General features: G+C 36.3%; 1 protein-coding gene across 8 annotated transcripts in view; it reads left to right on the forward strand.

The window, feature by feature from the left end:
• sick (sickie) overlaps positions 1–19,756 on the forward strand; it is a 198,124-nt gene that overhangs the window by 25,810 nt on the left and 152,558 nt on the right. The window contains exon 1 of one of the 8 annotated variants that reach the window (XM_076130359.1): positions 1,965–2,489. The exons of the other annotated variants lie outside the window; for them this stretch is intronic. Within the exon in view, the coding sequence (XP_075986474.1) occupies positions 1,980–2,489 (510 nt within the window). The 5' untranslated portion in view covers positions 1,965–1,979. Of the gene's footprint in view, positions 1–1,964; positions 2,490–19,756 lie in introns of those variants that run through there. 8 annotated transcript variants of the gene reach the window in all.

Consider the following 19,756-nt stretch of genomic DNA (forward strand, 5'->3'; position numbering starts at 1 on the left):
CTTATATGGCAAAATACGTGTGTTTGTTTAACGCTAATGTATATTGACGGTGAAAGTGAATCCTTTTAATTTGAAATCGAGTTCAGTCATTGTAATCACAATTAGCGAGTCCTGATTTTAATAAATACATGCGTGCAACTGTAATATTTTTGACAGGTAATGGGACAGGTGAAGTATAACTTAGCTGTTATAGTGTTATATGTCGATGGCGGTAGTATATCGCCCCACTGTTATCTTTAGTACCATATCAGAACTTAAGGACTAAAGGTAATTTATATCTATTCGTTTCGCGAAAATAGTACCAGGGATTTATGACTTTCACTGTACGGCCCAATCAGGAAGACAACCGTTGATATTTTCCAAAATTTTTGTATATGATGAAACAGTTGTCAGTAGCGCGATTGCTACAGCCGGTACTGTCGAACAACGAGAGTTTGACATACAAAATATGCTGCAAAAATAGTTCTGACAGACCCCGCTAGAGATGCTGATTTGTCGATAGTCGAGTAGTAGTAGATAATAGCGCTACTGTTGAATGCAAACTAATGCATATGTAAGCCTAGTCTGAACACAACCTTATCGTAAAAATATAGTACATTTGAAGCCGTGTCAGTTTGATTGCCGTGAAGTGCGGCGCGTGCTAACAAAATAGAGGGTTACGTGTTTTACTTTCACTACAATACGATTGTATACGATTGTGCCGTAGTTCCCTTTGTTTAGGAAATTGTGCCTTAAATATAACAGGAAATTAATCATTCGTGTTGATTCGTGATACGTTTTAAAATGAAATAGTAAATGTTTGCGGTAAATAAATTACTTAAGTCACGGTATGGTTGCTTTTCTTTAAATTAAAATTGCTCATTAGCCTCAATAGGCCCGATGGAAATAGTTATACGATTCAAAAAACATTTGCTGGTTATTCGAAATGTTTCGACCAAATTCCTTGCAATAGGAATTTGATTGATTGGTTTTCAGGTATTCGCGTGCAAAAAATGAAACTACGCGAAAAATTCCCCGCAATAAAAATACTTCAGACCGCAAAAAATCTAACAATATTTTCCAAAACATTTAAAACATGAAAACTCTGATCCCGCTTTCAAGATATTTTACAAGTTAAGGCTCACTTTAGCAGTGTAATTTAAACTTTATTTTGTAAGTAATAGGTGTCAAAACAAGTGTAGAATAAGTTTGCAGTAAGGGAGCAGTGTTTACCTACGCATCGATCGATAGGCCGGTAGAAGGCTCCGCGTGAAAATTGCAACCCGTCGTCGAGCCACGGCTCTCCTAATACAATTACTAGAAACGAGATGAAAGGGAATCAGTTATTTTTTGGCGAATATATTGAGTTCCGGTGCTTTGATAGAGCACTTACGGCTTGATTTTGTTATATTTTTATGGTTTGTTTTTATGAAACGAAAGGTCAAATAAAAGTTAGCTTCTAAATTACCAGAGTAGGTCTCTGGTAATTTGTAGTGCACGTGTATTTCATCTATAAACGAGTTTGAAAGCACCTCGGAAGATGCCTTATTTTTTATACGATTACTTATTTTCGTCTCTGATGCAATCATAAGTTAATTTCGAAAATTGGCTCTATCTCCCCGAAATAATCCTACAATCTTGTCTGTAATAATCCGTGCAGCGAGAAAATGAAATGATTCCATTGTACCGTGAAGACTTATCTAGTAAACGATGAGTCCTCTCGCCAGGTGGGGTTCGGTATAGTTTACGAATACCTCCCGCCTATCTGCCAACTTGAGGGGACGTAGATTTATTCTGCTCGGTTTATTTTGTCTCGTTGTTTACTTTTAACGTGAGGTGTATACGAATAGAGCTGTAATAATGAAAGAAATCGCTGTTGAAAAAAGCTTTTGAGTACTTATGCCTAGTAATAAATATCTTTTAGATAGTGAAGAGTGATTTAAACGTTTGACATTACAAATAGAATGAAAAGTGATGAATACTGACGTGCATGGAATGATATGGCAAGAAAATACATGGAACGACGCTTCTCAAAATCGCATCGCACTACAATACCATCCAGTTTTAAAATACCAGAACCTTACGAATTCTACAATAAAGCGACGCCGTTCGTACAAAGGACGTTATTGTTCGTCGCCGATGAGAATTCGGGACCAAAACCGAGCAGCAGCGGCAACGGGAACACAATTGATAGCGATATTCAAGATGCGCCTGCCTCGGAAACGGCGGCATCAACGTCTAAATCGGGCGAGGAACAAGAAAAATCGCCCAAAAAGAGCTCATTTTTCTTCTCCCCTTCCAAAAGTTGCAAGATTCACGGACGCAGCTTTTTCCGGCTTCAGACAAGTCCCAAGAAGTCGAAAGCGGAGACAAGCGACGTAGTTACCGGTGCTCGGGCGACGGCGGCGCAGCCCGCGGGGGGCGGGGGACTCATCAGCTACGCACCAGGATGGTCCTTGAAGGGTGAACATCTTATGAAATGGCAAGAGTCTGGAAAAACAACAATTGAGGTAAACAAATATTTTTACTTTGATGTTACTAAAATTAGCTATCAACTTTCTAAAAGTCTATCCTCCAAAAAACAACAAATATTTCTCATAAGAGCGCAAATATTTACATTTGTAGGACTTTAAAAATCAATTAATCCGAACTTTCCCCGTGTACTTTTAACGTCTTTAGCGTCTGTAAGTGCTTGTAAAAAGTTCAAAAGTATAAATTGTGCATGCAAATCTGTTCGTCAGTGGTTAGCAGGGTGGCCGAGGTGGGTAGGGGTGGTTGTTTTTAAGAAGAAAATGAAAATTTCAATCTAAACGCGCCCCTAGGTGATGTCGAGGGCTGCCGTGCTGTTAAAGAAAACTTTTTTCAATCCAATAAATGCGTAACATTGGAGTTATTCAAATAAACAGGAAAGAAAACCTTTAAAGTTTGGAACATTTTGTGTGACAATGACATTTGGGGATATTTATATAAACGTGCTATAATTTTTCTATTAAAAAATATATAATTTAACTTGTTAATATCATCAAGTACCTTCATAGCATAACAAAAGTGAATTACGATATCTTCACAGATTCGTCAGTTAATTTACCGCGGCGACGAATATTGCTGGATTCGTTCCGTCGTTTTGGCCACAATAATAATATCAGGCGCATTAGCCGGCTCGCCACCCTCGTCTTCAGTGTTTCCAACATTTTCCCTGCATTTTTCCCACTTGTCTCCTCCCATCCGGAAAAGTGGGGAGAGATGAACACCGCCGATAGCCTTTTATATCAGTGTAATGTGAGAATAATTTTCCTTTTACTGGCAACATTAAGAAAAATGTCACAGGTAGAAAGCTAATCACGGGGGCAGTATTACTCACGATTCTTTTGTGGGGAGACTACTAATAATGACAAGGGTTTTTGTATCTAATAGGAAAATATGAGAGGTAATATTAGGTGTCCATTACACAATTATATCAGAAGAAATATTAATACTCCGGTCAATTTAGACATTTGACCCACGACAAATTCAGGGGAAGCTGAAAATTCTTAAAATTGTTTAAATTATAATTATAAACATTGTCTTAAAAGTCCCAACCGATCCCATGTAAGGAAAAAAATTTAGCGGGGTAATAAGGTCCAAAAAATGAGTTTTTCGCGATTTTCTTGAAAACGGTAAGTTTTATCGCAAAATGACATAATTTGTAGATCAGGGAATTTTCTTTAAAAAAGGTATCAATAATTTTTTCCCTAAAAGCCACCGCTTCTGAGATATAACGATGCAAAAAATTGCAAGCGTCATAAACGCACACGTTTCCACGCCACCTCTGAGGTAGTGTACTTAGCGCGTTTTTTTTAACGTGGTTTCCCCAATAGGCCTATTCCATGGGTCTGTTGTGATTAGATTTAGAAATTAATAGTTTATTCGTCGGATTCGGAATCGTCAATCACTTCTTCTTCTTCCTCTTCTTCTTCTTCTTCTTCTTCTTCTTCTTCTTCTTCTTCTTCTTCTTCATCCTGACTATAGGTGAATTGTGTTAAAAGTGAAGCATCACATGTTTCTTCGTCAGTATTAAATGAATCCTCTGTTGTTGGTGATTCTACATTAGAACAAGACTGGCCTTGACAATTCGTACAAGCCAGAGAACAAAACAGCCCAACTTTTTTGCAACCACATTTAGCATTGCATCCTTTTTTACAGTTACAAAAGATAGTGTTGAGCAATTTTTCCGGCGCAGGTGGAAGCAAAGTCTGAATTGGTTCTAATATATTATCGACCAACTTCCAGCCCCAATCTGTTGGGTTTAGTTGATAACCAAGCCACACTTGAACTTGGTAGTATACCCGAAGAAGATGTTGATGAGCAGAGACTGAGGTTGGAGGAAGACAAGCTAATTGTACTTGTTTCTTATTTCGAGTATTTTTGACAAAAGATGCATATCGAAACTTGTCTAAGCATAAGTTTCATTATACCTGATATTCTCAGAATAATACTCATGAGTATTTTATATTTTAAATGTAATCACCGACAGAAACATATTCTTACTTACATTACAGCTACAGAAAGTATATGGGTGAGGTACTTAGGCATATTATGACGCTCGCAATTTTTTGCATCGTTATATCTCAGAAGCGGTGGCTTTTAGGGAAAAAATTATTGATACCTTTTTTATAGGAAATTCCCTGATCTACAAATTATGTCTGGGGTAATTTTGCGATAAAGCTTACCGTTTTCAAGAAAATCGCGAAAAACTCATTTTTTGGACCTTATTACCCCGCTAAATTTTTTTCCTTACATGGGATCGGTTGGGACTTTTAAGACAATGTTTATAATTATAATTTAAACAATTTTAAGAATTTTCAGCTTCCCCTGAATTTGTCGTGGGTTTACTGATTTTTTGGTCTAATTTGACCGGACTATAACCTTATAATTTGGATAGATTTTTTTTATATTTACTTCTATTATTCAACCTCTAATAAGTTTACTTACTAATGTTAATAACGAGCAATATTCGAAACTTGTACATGTTCAATTAGCAGATTAAAATAACGCAATAAGATTACAATAGGTGCCAAAATAACACACAGCAGTAAATACCAAAACACAAAGGTGAACGACCTTTACAATCAACAAAGCGTTCACGTACCAATCTAATTCGATGTCAACAAAAGAAGTTGAAACCTGTGCATCTGACAATGGCTTGTCTGCAACCAGGTTCATTAGTAGCACGCAAGGACCCTCCTGAATATGTATGAGGAATCGAACCCGGGCGTCACGATCCAACGACATTATGATAGGGTTCATATCAACCTGAATGTTAATTATACCCGCTTATTAAATATAGGGTGAAGATAATGAAAATCTCAAGCGGGTAAGTTTGATTGAGTTTTGATTGCACAAACTTTGGATGGAGTTCAAAATTGCTTGAGAAAAACTTAACGTAATTTTTTTTGCGCTCTTCTTTTATTTTTTTTGGCGGTGTCCTGAGTTCAAACTGCTGGATAGAACGTAACGTGGCTTGAAGACTTCATACCAATTGATTTAATCAGGTTCTTACCTTTTATTCTACATCGTTATTCTGCATCGGTCTAGACATACATACAAACATAAAATATACGCCTTTTTCTTATAGGCATTAGCAGAGACCAAAGAAGCCACTTGGTACGATCCTTACATAGTTCCCTTGCCTCATTCAAATCCATTTATCTCGTCATGCAGGACCATCGCTTACAAGTACTTTCTGGATTTCAAGAAAGTTCTCGTAACAGGCGTCTTTATATTTATATTCATTAAGCAATGTAGTACTTATGTGCTATTAGAAAGTGTAAATCGCTGACATGTGTGATATCGGAGCCGAATTGTTAAGAAAAGGGTGCTGTGCTCTGATTTGTTAAATTTCACCTTTTAAATTATTCATGAGTTCCATACGTAACTAATGAGTTTATATTGGTAGTAGTTAGTCTTACTAGATTAAATTAATATGCTTGCGACATATTGTCCTTATATCTGCCCTATGTGATCTTTACAAAATTGTATCCTCTGTTTCAGCCGCTTACGGTTAGATTTTTTGAAAAAAAAAAATGCCTGTGGTCCTGGGTCTTAAATTTTTTACATGTTATAAACTATTGTTTTTTAATTAAAGCGAAAATGAATTAAATTGTACCTTTATGATTGCTAACAAAATAATTATATTTATAGAGACAACCCCTTGGACACAATTCTGTCATTACCAATATGCTCGAACGTCCCCATCATAAATAAATACACAGAAAATACATTTGTCGAGCGTCCCCCTTAAGTGAGATATCTCTACTTATTAGTTTCGTTTATTATAGACTTTTGTTCATCGAAGTAGACAATATAACACATAGATGGAGTTAGTAGTGCGTATTCAATCTTTGTGTATTTCTGTTGGCTTATGTTGTGTTTTCGCAATTGATTCTTCACCACTATCGACTATCAAAAATCGGCTAACAATCGATAAACTTTGTACGGATCACAAGGACCTCTAGCGGACGTCGTTAGAACTATTGACTTCTGCATTGCATGTTTATTACATTATAGTACCATTAATATTTTTTTAATTATACTACTGTGTTGCTTGTGTTGCCCACTCTCTTGTCTCTAAACAAATTGAGAATTTGAGAGTCATGTTTCTATGTCTATGTCAATAAATCTTCAAATAGTTAATAAAATTAAATCAAGGAAAGACGCTACTATCTGAGCGACCGTACAAAATTTTACTCGTTTATTACTTGAATTCGTAATAAAGTAAAATCAAAAACTCATAATTAACATAACACCCACTCATGCCTCAATCATAGGACCGAATAAATTATTCCTTATAGGATGTTGCAGACCAGGTAAACCCTTCAGACTTTTCCTTTCTCGTTTACATTACAGTGCATCAGTAATGCACCCTCTCATACATAGCCATATATTCTACGAAGTGTGTGATACAGTAAATTGTATGTGAACTCAGATTTATTGCTCTTTTCTAGTGTATGGAAGATGTATGGCTACTTTTGCCTCACTTTTTATCCATTAGTAGAGTGAATTGCTATATTTCTGTTAGGTTTATAAATATTCAGTGTGTAATAGGGGAACTAAAGTTTCGTATTTATGGGGAAAATAATACTTTAAATCACTTTGATAGTTCAATTTGATTTATTTTTATGGACAATTCTCTAGCATTTATTTCAACAACGTCAGAATTTTCTTTGTACAGTAGTTGGCGATCAAAAGTTAGCTATTAAACAGTGGCGATTAAACAGTGCTTATTAATAATCAGCATTGTTCTGCTAAATTAATCTTCAAACATTATATTTTTCGATGTCAAGTGCGTAGACTCTGTAAAAGGGTATCGTTTTCTGGCACTAAAAATAACTTTCTTTAGCGCATTTTTTTTTAACGAAGGCTTAATATTAAAATATTACAATAAACTGCAGTTTATACCTACATACATAGTAATTAAACTAATCATACACCTAAGAAAAAAAGAGGACACCCAATTGAATCTAACACTCGACCACTTAAAGAACATCGATACTAAGAAATCCCAACGGAATTATTATTGAGTGGTTCTGTAATCGCAATAGACAGCTTCATTCACAATCCGTCGAGGTCGATGCGGCGCGGCTCACTGAATATTTCGCTCCAAGACTTATTAGCCGCCTAATTATACAAAGGAAGTAGTTAGGGAGAGGAAAGACGAGGGGTTGGCTCTTGAGCACTTCTGCCGCCCTGGTGTAAAAATTGAGCGTATGGTGTTTAAAATTATGTACATTTTTGAACTTTTTGGAGTAAGGGAGTGTTGTGTGTATTATTTTAAAAAAACATCATACTTATCTGGCCCAGTGGTTAAGGTCGCCAGGCCGCTACTATCGCTTCGAGAGGGCGTGGGTTCGGTTCCTACACGGAACAATTATTTATGTGATCTACAAATAGTTGTTTCGCGTCTGGTTGTACTTTGCATCCGTTTTTTGTATGTTTGTAAAAGTCCCCGTGACAAAACTCCTAGTGCAGGAGCTGTCTCTTTTAAATAAAAAAAAAACAATTTTTCCGATACAATACATATCGCAAGCTTGTTTCAACAATACAAATAAGGCAGAACACCTAACAACAAGTTTCATTTTTATCGGAACAACGATAAATACGTGACAATCATTCAAAATTGTAACCACAAGATATGCAAATATTCCAACGAATTTATTTAGTAGGCATCGTACATTTCAATACCAAACTTTGTTTTCTTATTGGTGACTTAAAGCTGTTGCCCACGACACGGACCACGTGACACGGCTACGGACAAAATTACAGAAAAGCTGGTATTTATGTACTTTACACACATACATCTATATGCATTATTCTCGTACATAAACTTCAACAATGCCATGTTTTATTAAAACCTGCTTAGAAGCTTTAACGTGATTGGGTAATAAACCTCCATCCAAACATGCCAATTTTGGCATCACTTTTTGGGTCGAATTTTCGAATCTTCTGACTTTTTATTAGGAAATTTTCAAATAATATTCGAATATAAGGTATAGATCGAATAAAAATAGAATCCTTTGATGAGAAATTATGTCTGGAATATGCGTTGGCGTTGGAAAGTACGAAAGTGTGAAATTAGTTGTAAATCTCTCGATTCCTGGACTCGGGGTGATTCATACAGGCCCTTATTGTAGGAATCTCTGCCTGCGTGGGACTAAATGACTGGGCTATTAGCATTTGCAGTGTGAGACCACACATGAAAGAGTATCATCAATTGATGCGAAATAGATATGAATATTTATAGCATTTTAATCTTTGGTGTCATAAAGAACAGAAACTTTAATGTGAAAAGAACTACGATATTTGAAAACTTTGTGGTGGTATGACTCATAGAGTAGCTTACTCTAATTTGATGCAGGAGGATATGAACTTGGGTCTTGTTAGAAATGAAAGACTTACTAATTAATATCAATAAAATACTGTAAAACTTATTTTAATTAACAAAATCTTAGATTTTTTAAGTACACTAGGGGCCTACCATCATTTTGGTACCTACCCCAAATAAATTTGACTCTGTTTTATTTCTTTCTTTTTTCTTTCCTTACCAAACACTTTTTGCAGTAATCTGTGTCATATCTCACTAGATATGCTAAAACTAACCCTCTACATATTAAAACTAACCGTGTATAATGGTACGATTCCTTTCGATCAATTTCAAGTCATTCTGCAACGCAAACCTTCTGTCGAAATCAAAATTTAATATGAAATGTCAAAGTGTGACGTCACAATTCAATATCGACATGTCAACCGTCAGATGTCCATCACTACAGACTGTCAATTTGCCAACTACTACAGCGATGTTTATCGAACAAAAAACCCACAGGTGACATCATGAATGACTGATGAGGTGTAACAAAAAACAAGAATGTAATCGTATACAGTTAATACCTACTTAATCTTTTGTATTGTATTTTGCCAAGCGGTCATATCAAAGGACTGGTCTCACGTTACTTATTGTACTAAAGCCGTGAGAATTTAAATCTATAGGAATATTCTGTGGGTGGCAGCGAAGGAATCATCAATGCATTTTTTTATTTGTCGGTTTTGCGCCGATATAGTGACAAATCTTGTGTCAAGTGCGCTTTGCAGTTGTTGTTAGGTGGTCAAAATATGAGTCATTATTAAAAAAGAAGAAAATCGTTGTGTTTGTGAACTAACATCGCCATTCTTGTCAATAGTCTTTGGTAACCGCGTGGTTGCTCAATCTCTATTGATAATATCGAAAATGTGTCAATTAAACATCAATACATTTGAAAAGTGGCACCTCATTCTTTAAGTTCATTAAAAGACCAGCAAAAACAAACAACAATGCGTAACAAAAAACGACAGTTCAACAGACATTCGAATAGATTAAATTTTAAACTTATTAACCGCCCAACCTATTGACGAACAATCACAAAAGCCACTGACTTGACTTGTTCCAAATTGAACAATATCGCATGACAAACGAAAATCGAACCGCAATATCAATACGTCAACTAAAGGCCCCTACTCACATCTCGATTGGTATCCACCGTCCAGACAGTTTGACGCGAGAATTTTGGTATTCCAATTTGAATAGAACTATCGGAAGCCCGTCGACGGACCCGACTTTATTGGGATTAAAAAGAGACGTGGTTGGAATGTGAAAACCAGAAAAAAATATTTTTACTGCAACTGTAACATACCATAAAATAAAATGAATGTGCTTATGCTCTGTAATTAATGCAGCACATGCCACTGATGGGTAAGAGCTTTAAGTTCATCACGGTTGCTCGCAAAAAACACGTACAATGCAGTTTTAAAAAAAGTTGTGGTTGTGACGTCATTCCGCCTGTCGCTCACCGGACAGGAGCGAATAAATTACGTGCGGTATGTTCGGATTGTGGACAGGTGGGATTTTGGAGACGCCTGGAGCACAATCCCAAATTGCTTCGCAAACATGTTGGCAGCCGAACACGCGATCGTGAATCACTCAGACCTTAGCTTTAGGTTTTATTGCACGCAGGCATTTAAATTAGTGACCCTTGATATTAAGCAATAACTTTTATTTCATGTGTCTTTAAAAATGACACGCAAATTGCATAATACATTTAATTGCAACTTAAATAAATGTGGAACCGAAATAACTGGCCTGAATGAATTTACAGCATCCTATAGAACCGAATTCGGGATTTAAGAGCGTACATATGCGTTTAATTAAAGCAGCAGAGCGAGCTTAATGCCAAAAAACAAAACATAAAGTGTGCGACACGCGGGCTGATATAATTTTGTATAAATCGATGCATGAACCGACTGTGGAAATTGGTTTTCCGTGGCTTTTCCGCGCTGTCGGGTACCAGCATCCGGTTAATACCTCGACCGCCGCGATATGAGACACGCGATCCTTTTCACCCAAACAGTTTATGAGGGGATCCAACTCCCGTTGTTGCTCTTGCATTACCGCAAACAAAACGAACCCATGAAAATGAGTTTTTGTTTCCCCCATTGTTTTAGACGCGATGACTGAAGATGGGATGAAAAATGTTGTGCATTTTCTCTAAAAAGCACATTGTTTGAGTCATTACAGTGTTGATAAGTTGGTCTTTGTTTGAAACTACAACAAACATGATTAAGTGCTTAGCTATAGCTACATCGTATACACATTTGAACAAAAAGTTAAAGTGGTTTTGGATAAAACCTTTTTAACGGACGCAATGCTTTAGAAATGAATATTTGATGTGAAAATATGCGCAAATGATGTCCGTGATTTTTGACATGTTTTCTGTTTACGATACTGCACTTGCGTTGACAAAGTAGTCCTTAGGTAACAAACTAGAGACATGACAATGCGATTGCACAACACCAATTAATGCTAGACTGCAAAACTCACAGTAACAGCTTTATTTAGTCCAGTTTTTGCTTCACGTTAGAAATCCTTGAGTGGCCAGCTGGCCATACTTCAGACTATTGAATAGACGTGCAGATTGTCACAGTGTAATTAGTAAACACATGGTGGATATCGTGTTTCACAGTCCAACACGGTCCAGTAACCCGGCGTGTCAATTAACAAGCGTCGTCCAACGTTCGTTCATTTAGATTTATTCCAACTGGTAACGAAATTATTGTTAATCGAGAGCCTACGTGTTAGTCTGATGATTTATACGAGTATGAATATATCCGTGATGATTTGTTGATGTTAGATGCGTGAATGTGGATTTATGAGTGCGTTAGTCTTGAAGTGATTGGAAGGTTCAAATGTGCTGCTCGTGAAACAAAATAAAACCCTCAAGTTTGTTGATTTTGTTCCATATATTATGTAGCTTAAAAGCAAGTAAGTTGCTATGACTGCAGTAAGATATTATGCACTATATTTTAGTGATTTGGCACTGAAGGTGTAGCTTTTATACAAGCGTCGAGCAGTTTTATTAAATTTACTTTTACGTTGACAAAACAAGAAAAATACATTTTATTAAAAGTTGTCAAAAGCATTGTTTTAAATCTTACTTGCCACACCTTCTCTGTCTAAATTCAAGCAAAAAGAAATTTAATTTCAATATTTACATTACTTTTACCAGCCATTACTTTGACAGGGGTATCAAGTGACAATTTTTAATTGGGAGTCGTAATCTTGATCCGGCCGATGCGATGGACGTTCGAGAGAGGCACGACCAGACGTCAATGTGACCACACGCTTGTCCTATGTCCCAAATGTGTGTCAATCTCCATCAAACCAATTGATTGGGTTCGTTTAAACTGATTTATAAGCAATCGTTTTGACTCTAAAGGGTACTTAATTGAAAAACTGAACTTTGAAATTTAATTGCTTTTATTCTGTATTACAAAATGATTCAGGTGAAGCTAGACTGATAAGATAACCTTTTTTTTATAAATCTACCAGATTCATACCGCGACTTCGCCTATGTAAAAGAAAAACTGGACGTGAACGTATTCAGTGTTTAAATTAAGTTAAAAACAGTCTGTGTACCAAGTTTCGTCAAAATTTACAAACATACACTTATCTATCAGACACACACACGCATTCTTCCAGACGCAATGTATTTTCAAGTTATTAAAAGTTGTATAGCGAAGTCTAAATAAGAGTACCATTCGATCCCAATCGGGTAATATTATCCGAACGTTAGGGTCGTATTGAAGAAAATTGGAGCTTTAGGTCTAATGATGTCTGCCGCAAAATCCTAGACAGCTAAATTGAAAACTGAGAACTTAGAGAAATGAGTTGTTTAAATTTTCGTTTCTGTAATTGAATTTTACTTTTCGAAGACAAAATGAGTTATAATAGTTATGTATAAATAGTTAACGTTTAAATAATATTTTTCCTGTTCATTCCTATCACGTAGTATTTTGCAATACTAACTAAAATTGTTATTTAAATCAATGTTTTATAGCAGTAAGTATACACGAATGGATTCGAAACCATAACAATCATAAATAGCGTCGCGGTTTCCGTCGGCTTTCACGGCTAATCCATATAATGATGAATTGCGTGTGTTATTTGCTAATTTATTATTTAACACAAATAGACCGATTGGTCGTCGGATGGGACAATTTGTTGGTATTCGACGCTCGTGCCATTAACGGTTCATTACGACTTGCTGCCGGTTTAATTGGCTTACCGTTGTACATCGTGCGTTGAATCAAAACCGTAATCAATTTCGGCCCATTAAAGCCTTGTCAAAGTGATGTACGGGCTTATCTCCAGTTTATTGAATGTATGAATAATACTTAACTGCTTTACTCTGTCATTAAATATCGCATTTGATGTTCTGGCGACGCTAAGTGATGCTGGTGTTTTTGCAATCGCAAAGCTCGATGTAGATTATTTCATGACGCCTAATTTACGTTTCTAAAACAGTTATATTGATCTTTTTAAGATTTAACAGTATTAGTATAATAGAAACTTAAGTAAAATCCATTTTTAGGTTACAATTAGTTGATAAAATAATTATCGGACTAACCGTGAAAGCTTAAAAGATAGACAGTCAAACTTTCGTATTTATGATATAAGTACTCATAAAACCGGCTGGAAGTTAAATAACAATACAAGGGCTAGTAAACATTTAAATATAGATCAGACGCAGACAGCCGGATGATATTAATATTACGCATTCAAGCGCGGCACTTGGATTCAATTCTTACGTTACCGCCAACAAATTTCGCAGTTCATTAAAAATTCACCCACTAGAGTAAATTGTTTTCTTAATTTATTAATGAGGGCACGTATACACGTCCCTTTATAAATATTCGTGTGTCCTAAATTAATTAAACTGTGGTAGCTACAAACACGCTCGTTTCCCGCCTCTCCCTTTTGGGCGCTTAATTGTTTCGAACGCGCCGAATTATTTTGATTTATAGCTTTGTGATTGCTGCAACTCGATTATATAGGGCCTTTGTTGCTCTCTAAATTGAATGAAATGAAAAATAAATTAAGCCCAGTTGTGAAGTGGAACGAAGAAAAGATTCTGGACCATTGTGTGTTCAGCGACAATAGAGCGAATAAAGAAGGATATAAAAATGGTAGCAATTCGTAACATTAAGACTCCGTGTGGTGTCAGGAAACGTAAAATTGTGATGAAAATTGCAAGCTTCCCTTCGCGCGTATGGGAAAGAGCATCTGTTTAAAAAACTGTTGTTTGCTTGTTATACGGATAAACGGTTCGTTTGTTGCTAGGGAGTCTGGGTTACTTTACGTTAACAAGAAAACGGACATTTATTTTCCGTCCACGCAATCAAAATGCAGCCCTAAATTCCGGTACGTTAGAATTAAATACTAGTTGATTGGGGCTTTATTTAACACTTAAACACATTCGTTCGAAACTATAAATGCCTAAACAAACAGGCTTAATATAACTAGTATATCACCTGTCAAAACAACAGCGCAACTAACTAATCTAATTAACGGCTCAGTATTACAAATCGGACACCAGTTTCAATCAATTACCGACGCAATAAACAGTTTGTTGCACAAGTACATTGTATTGTAAGTGTCGGGAGCGTCCGGGTGTATTCGTGTAGACTGTAGAGTTTAATTCAGTAGACGCTAGGAGAGGTGACACTGAGTCACCGACTCACCAGTCGGTCGGTGAGTCGGTGACTCATCGCTCACCGTTATCCTGAACTAGACTGTTCAGGGGTGGTAAACATGTTTTTCAGGAGTTGACGAATTTCTCGATAAGTGTCACAGAAATAAGATATTTTTTAGTTTTTAATGTTTACGCGAATACTGGACGTTTAAATTTAAGTTTTAGAGTAAATTGCATTGTATTTTTTTTTATCGTAGTTCCGATTTTACAATAGTTTGAAATCAGAACATTTTCTTATTGGGTATATGTCATTAGTAGTTAATTCCTTTTGTTTGGTTAAAAGTAATAAAGTAGTACTTCAGGACGTAATTAAAGTTGCTGATAGTGTTAAAAAATATTGGATTACCTGATTGGTATGTTTCACAAAAAATAATAACTGATAGTTCCGCTGAAACGTAATTGTACAATAAATCACTAAACACATCACTAATTTTGTAATTTAGTTTTCGCAAAATTGAGAAATTTACTCATAAAAAAAGGAAAACACATTTTATTAATATACTTTAGATACTATTCAATTAGTTGTATAAAAAAATGAGCGGTAAATCACGTAATTATATTATACAGAATACCTTTCACTCGTATTTTAATTACGAGCATTAACAGGTTTACCAACCCTGTACTAGTTTCTCGAAATATTGGATCGATCCCATATCATTTGGGATGAGTAGTCCCAGACGTGGTGAGTAAGCCGTGGGTTTTTACTGATAAATCAGCATCCTCCATTAACATTACGTTTGTTGTTAAGCCAAACACTGTTTTATGGACTTTATATTTCAATATTCGATTTGCCGTAAGCCGATTAATCTGTCGGCTCGTGAAAATTACTGCGTGCGAATATTGTGCTTTATGTTGAAGAGAATTGTGCATCATTTCATTATTATTATCCTTTGATATAAGAAATGGGTTTATATGAAATGAAGTACGTTCGCATCAAATGTGGTGAATCGGTCGATGGTCTGATTAAATTTATGATCAAGATGCCTTTTGTATATTTCAAAATGTTCTCTTCTAAGAGTGTTATTACGGTACCTTTACGGTAAAATACTGATAAACTTAAACTAGAGGCTAATAGGCTGCAATAAAGTGATTATAAGTTCACAATTAACAAACTAGCATTTTAGGAGGTTGTGTTTTGTTCATTGATTGTGTTCAACAACATTTCTTAACAACATGCAAAGTTTCCAACCTGCTCTTGGCTCGTGGTGAACTCAACGTCTAACCTAAACCTTCCCTCGTTTCGAAGGAAACCTTGGGAATAGGACAACCACAAGTTAACAAAATATAAATTATGTTTCAAATGTCTATTCAAATAGAAATAAAACAGTTCTATAACATAAATAATACCGTATCGTAAGCTACCATTAAAGAAGGTTTCTCAATCCACTGAGTCATAATGAACTCACCTGCCAGCTGTTAACTATCGAAGTTAAAAGTGCTCTCTCACAGGTGGATGCTCCTGTTAGTCACATAATCCGATGACACTCGTATACGACACGAACCGGGATAGATCAAATGGATTTTATTCTTGGCTTTTTCAGAACATAAACTTTAATTTTGAAGTAGCTTTTGTACTTAACTCCTCGAAAATAAAAGTATTCTATGGGATGTATAGTCTATTACTGTTCCCATCGAAATAGCATAAAATATATTTTCAGCATTTGAATAAGCAGCAGAATAAAGACAGAGCTTTCATTGATCTCGGCTCGTTTTACGGTCATTTACCAAAAGCGTTCAGCTATAGCCGGCGTATTCGTTTGATCAAAATTGACAGACCACATAAGGATATAAATTGTAATTTGAAATATTCTTTTTATAGAGCCCGATTGACAGGTCGTGGATAAGAATCGGGTAGCCAATCCGATGGATAAAGTGACGTCAAATGTAAAATAATGTAAGAAAAACTGTCAAAATTTGTCTTCATAGAATATCCAAAAACTTTTTCAAAAGGATTATGATTTCTCCTATCAGACAATTTACCGTTGAAAAGACTTTGCCAACTGACAAATTCGTAGAACGAATCCTAGTCGCCACAAAATCGCAACCATAAATCAATTTAGCGAACATCATTGATGAACGGCATAGTCAACATGCAGTAAAATTCATTAACCACAATTAATTTGCCCGCCGTACAAACAGTGTTCAAGTGACAACTCAAATAATTTAGGAGATGTATCAACTGACTCAAGCCATACACTTTGTTTGATAAGCAAATATTAACAGGATGCGGTGTAAGTTTTGTCCGATGAGCAAACGATAGCTTAGAGGTGTTTACACAGCAGAGCCAGTACAACCGAACAGACAAACACGGGAACCACAGTATTATAGGCCGACTACTTAATAGAGCATCTTGCATCTTTAAGGTTTGTGGGTGGCGAAGGCATACAAAATTTAGAACGTCTTTTACTCGCAGACTCATGTAGCCTGCTTGCTACGTCTACTTGTCTTTGGATGTTTACCGAAATTCTAGATAAAGCGTGAGTTCCAAGGTTCTCTAATAAGTTGTCGGACTATATAAATTAAGTTCACACCAATAGCTACTTAAAATTAAAGATATTATATTAAAGCAATTCGGTACACAATTACGAAATAGATTCGAAGTGTTAAATAAGGTTTTATTCGATAAGTAATAAAAATTTAACAACGGCTATTTATTAAATAACATTTTATGAGAACATTTCATTTCTATCACCATTATAACATGTGATTTCGGCTAATCAACTTATAAACAGATCAATGCATCCGTAATAAATTTATATGGTGTAATAAACGTGGATGTATGGTATCTTGGTATGAAGAAAGAATCATCAAAAGTGATAAATACATATACCTACGAGTACACCGCACATAAACCTAGTTAGAAGATAGTTGCATCGTCGTGCCTTCAGTACCGACGCCAATAAAGCCGAATTTATCATAAAAAGTTGCACGTTTAGAACTGAAACAGTCGTAAATAAGAAAATAAGACCACCTATTTATATTTGTGGCTCTAGTTAGAGTGAACCGACTTGATACTTCAAGAAATGCTAACCGCACTATACCGCACTGTACCTATACCTGATAATATATAGTGAGTGTTAAGTCTTTTAATAGCTTTTATTAAGTCATTCAAGTTTTGATTTGACGTACAATGCTAGGATTATAACTTTTAAACTCTCGCGTTGCATGTTTAATGTATAATAGAATACGGGAATTAACGCGAACACGCATTTTACCTTAAAATGCCTAACGTTTCGGCGCAGGTTGCACTCGCCGTGGTCCCAGGCCCATTTTAAGGTAAAATGCGTGTTCGCGTTAATTTCCGTATTCTATTATACATTAAATGCTAGGATTATTAACAAACAAAGTGTTGGTAGCTATAAATATGACAACCGCAAATAAAGAATGGCATTTTAAACAAATATTAATACGGCTGTCGGCTTATAGGACATTATTACATTATAGAGCAAAAATATTAAAATATACTAGATAAGTATCAAGTAACTTCAGTCAGTGTTCACAAACGTAGGGCGGAGGAACAAGTAGTTGGGCGAAGCTTTCATTGATGTGGGGCGGCGGCGGGCGTCAGTGGCGAGACCAAAACGTATGAAAATAGAGCCCAATGCACTGGCATTTCCGCGACCCACCTGCGAGCTCCCGGCCACAACACCACTCTACGAACTAGGACGCAGATACACAACCAAACACATTACACTAATAAACCAATATACAACGAGATAAATAAATATCTATCTACTCATTTGCTTAACACAATATTGCGTCAATATCCCTACCGCAGGTAAATCGGACCTAATAGTACTGGTGATGGCTAAACTATCGGGATTTGGAACAAACAAGCTATCCCGTACCAATAACAAACCGAGTTTATTCAATGATTGCGCTGCGATACAACCGAAATGCGTAAATGTAAATATTATACTCGCATCCCAATATTTCAAGCAATGCAGTCGTTGTCGTTATTTTATACTTAAACGACACCTGATCTGTCGATAAAGCCCAATAAAACCTATCAGTGATCTAAAATGGTTTCACCTATTTACATATTTATAGCGACCACACACACCCAATTGAAATTAAAGGGAATTTTATTTACATCGATTCATTAGAAGTCAAGAAGCTGGTGATCAACCGAAAATAAAAAGACATAAAATGGTCCATGTGACATAAAATTTATGATAATAACGAAGTCTTTATTCATAGATTTTTTTTGAGAGCCCGAATAGGATAAGTCACGCTTCCCTTTATCCCGTACACAAAAGATCTAAATACGTCGGTAGGTCAAGTGTCGGTTTCCCGGACGCGAGGCCTCGTCCTGTCCCACAACAAAAGGCAGTCTTTTTTTAATTCAGTGACAGGTCGAGGGTGCTAGTGACTGGTGTCAAGAAAGGTGCTCGAGAGAATAGTCAATCGAGAACATTTTGTATTCGTAATATGTACTCACATATAATACAATCCGAGGCCCATTGTTAGAATATGGCCATGAAAGTCTTGCGAAATGTGATTGCAAAAATGTAAGCACCGATCCGAGTGATAGATGAAACTTCGTATCGTATGATACGAAGTAATATTTTCTAAAAGCATTCCCTTTCAAACTGGAAGCTTTCAAGATCTGAAAATATTGAATACATTTCCTTATAGCTTACCTATTTCGAAATGCAGAAGAATTTTCTGACTTCAAAACACATTTTACAATTTCACAAGATGTCGACAGCTTTAAGAAATAACAGTTTTGATCCGACAAAGCTTTCGCGTGCATATCTTTAGCACCTCTAAATTATTTTGAGTATCAACAGATTTGTTTCTAATTTCCCTTTGTGTGACAACTGCGGCTACTACGCTTTTGGGCTATTCTCACCGTCCCTCTCTAACGAAAGCTTTGGGAACGCTTTCGGCTAAGCTGGGTAGGCCGGGTTAGTCAGAAGCGCGCGCGCACGGGCCACGCGCGTCTTGTATGCGCGATGTCACGGTACCGCTCTGCGCGGAGGGTTCCCTCGCACGCGGCTAATTCTGTCCAGTATCGCGCAGACAGTCTGTTACGGTCCTATGATTACAAGTGTTTATTCACCTCATGTGTGTTTAGATTTCTGGGAGACGAAGTTATACTCTTGTTTTTTAACCAGTTAGGTGTAGCCAGATAAATACGAATAAGGACATTTTAGAGCACAGCTGCAAAAACTATT

Source organism: Anticarsia gemmatalis, chromosome 2 (genome assembly GCF_050436995.1).
Source record: "Anticarsia gemmatalis isolate Benzon Research Colony breed Stoneville strain chromosome 2, ilAntGemm2 primary, whole genome shotgun sequence".
Lineage (NCBI taxonomy): Eukaryota > Metazoa > Arthropoda > Insecta > Lepidoptera > Erebidae > Anticarsia > Anticarsia gemmatalis.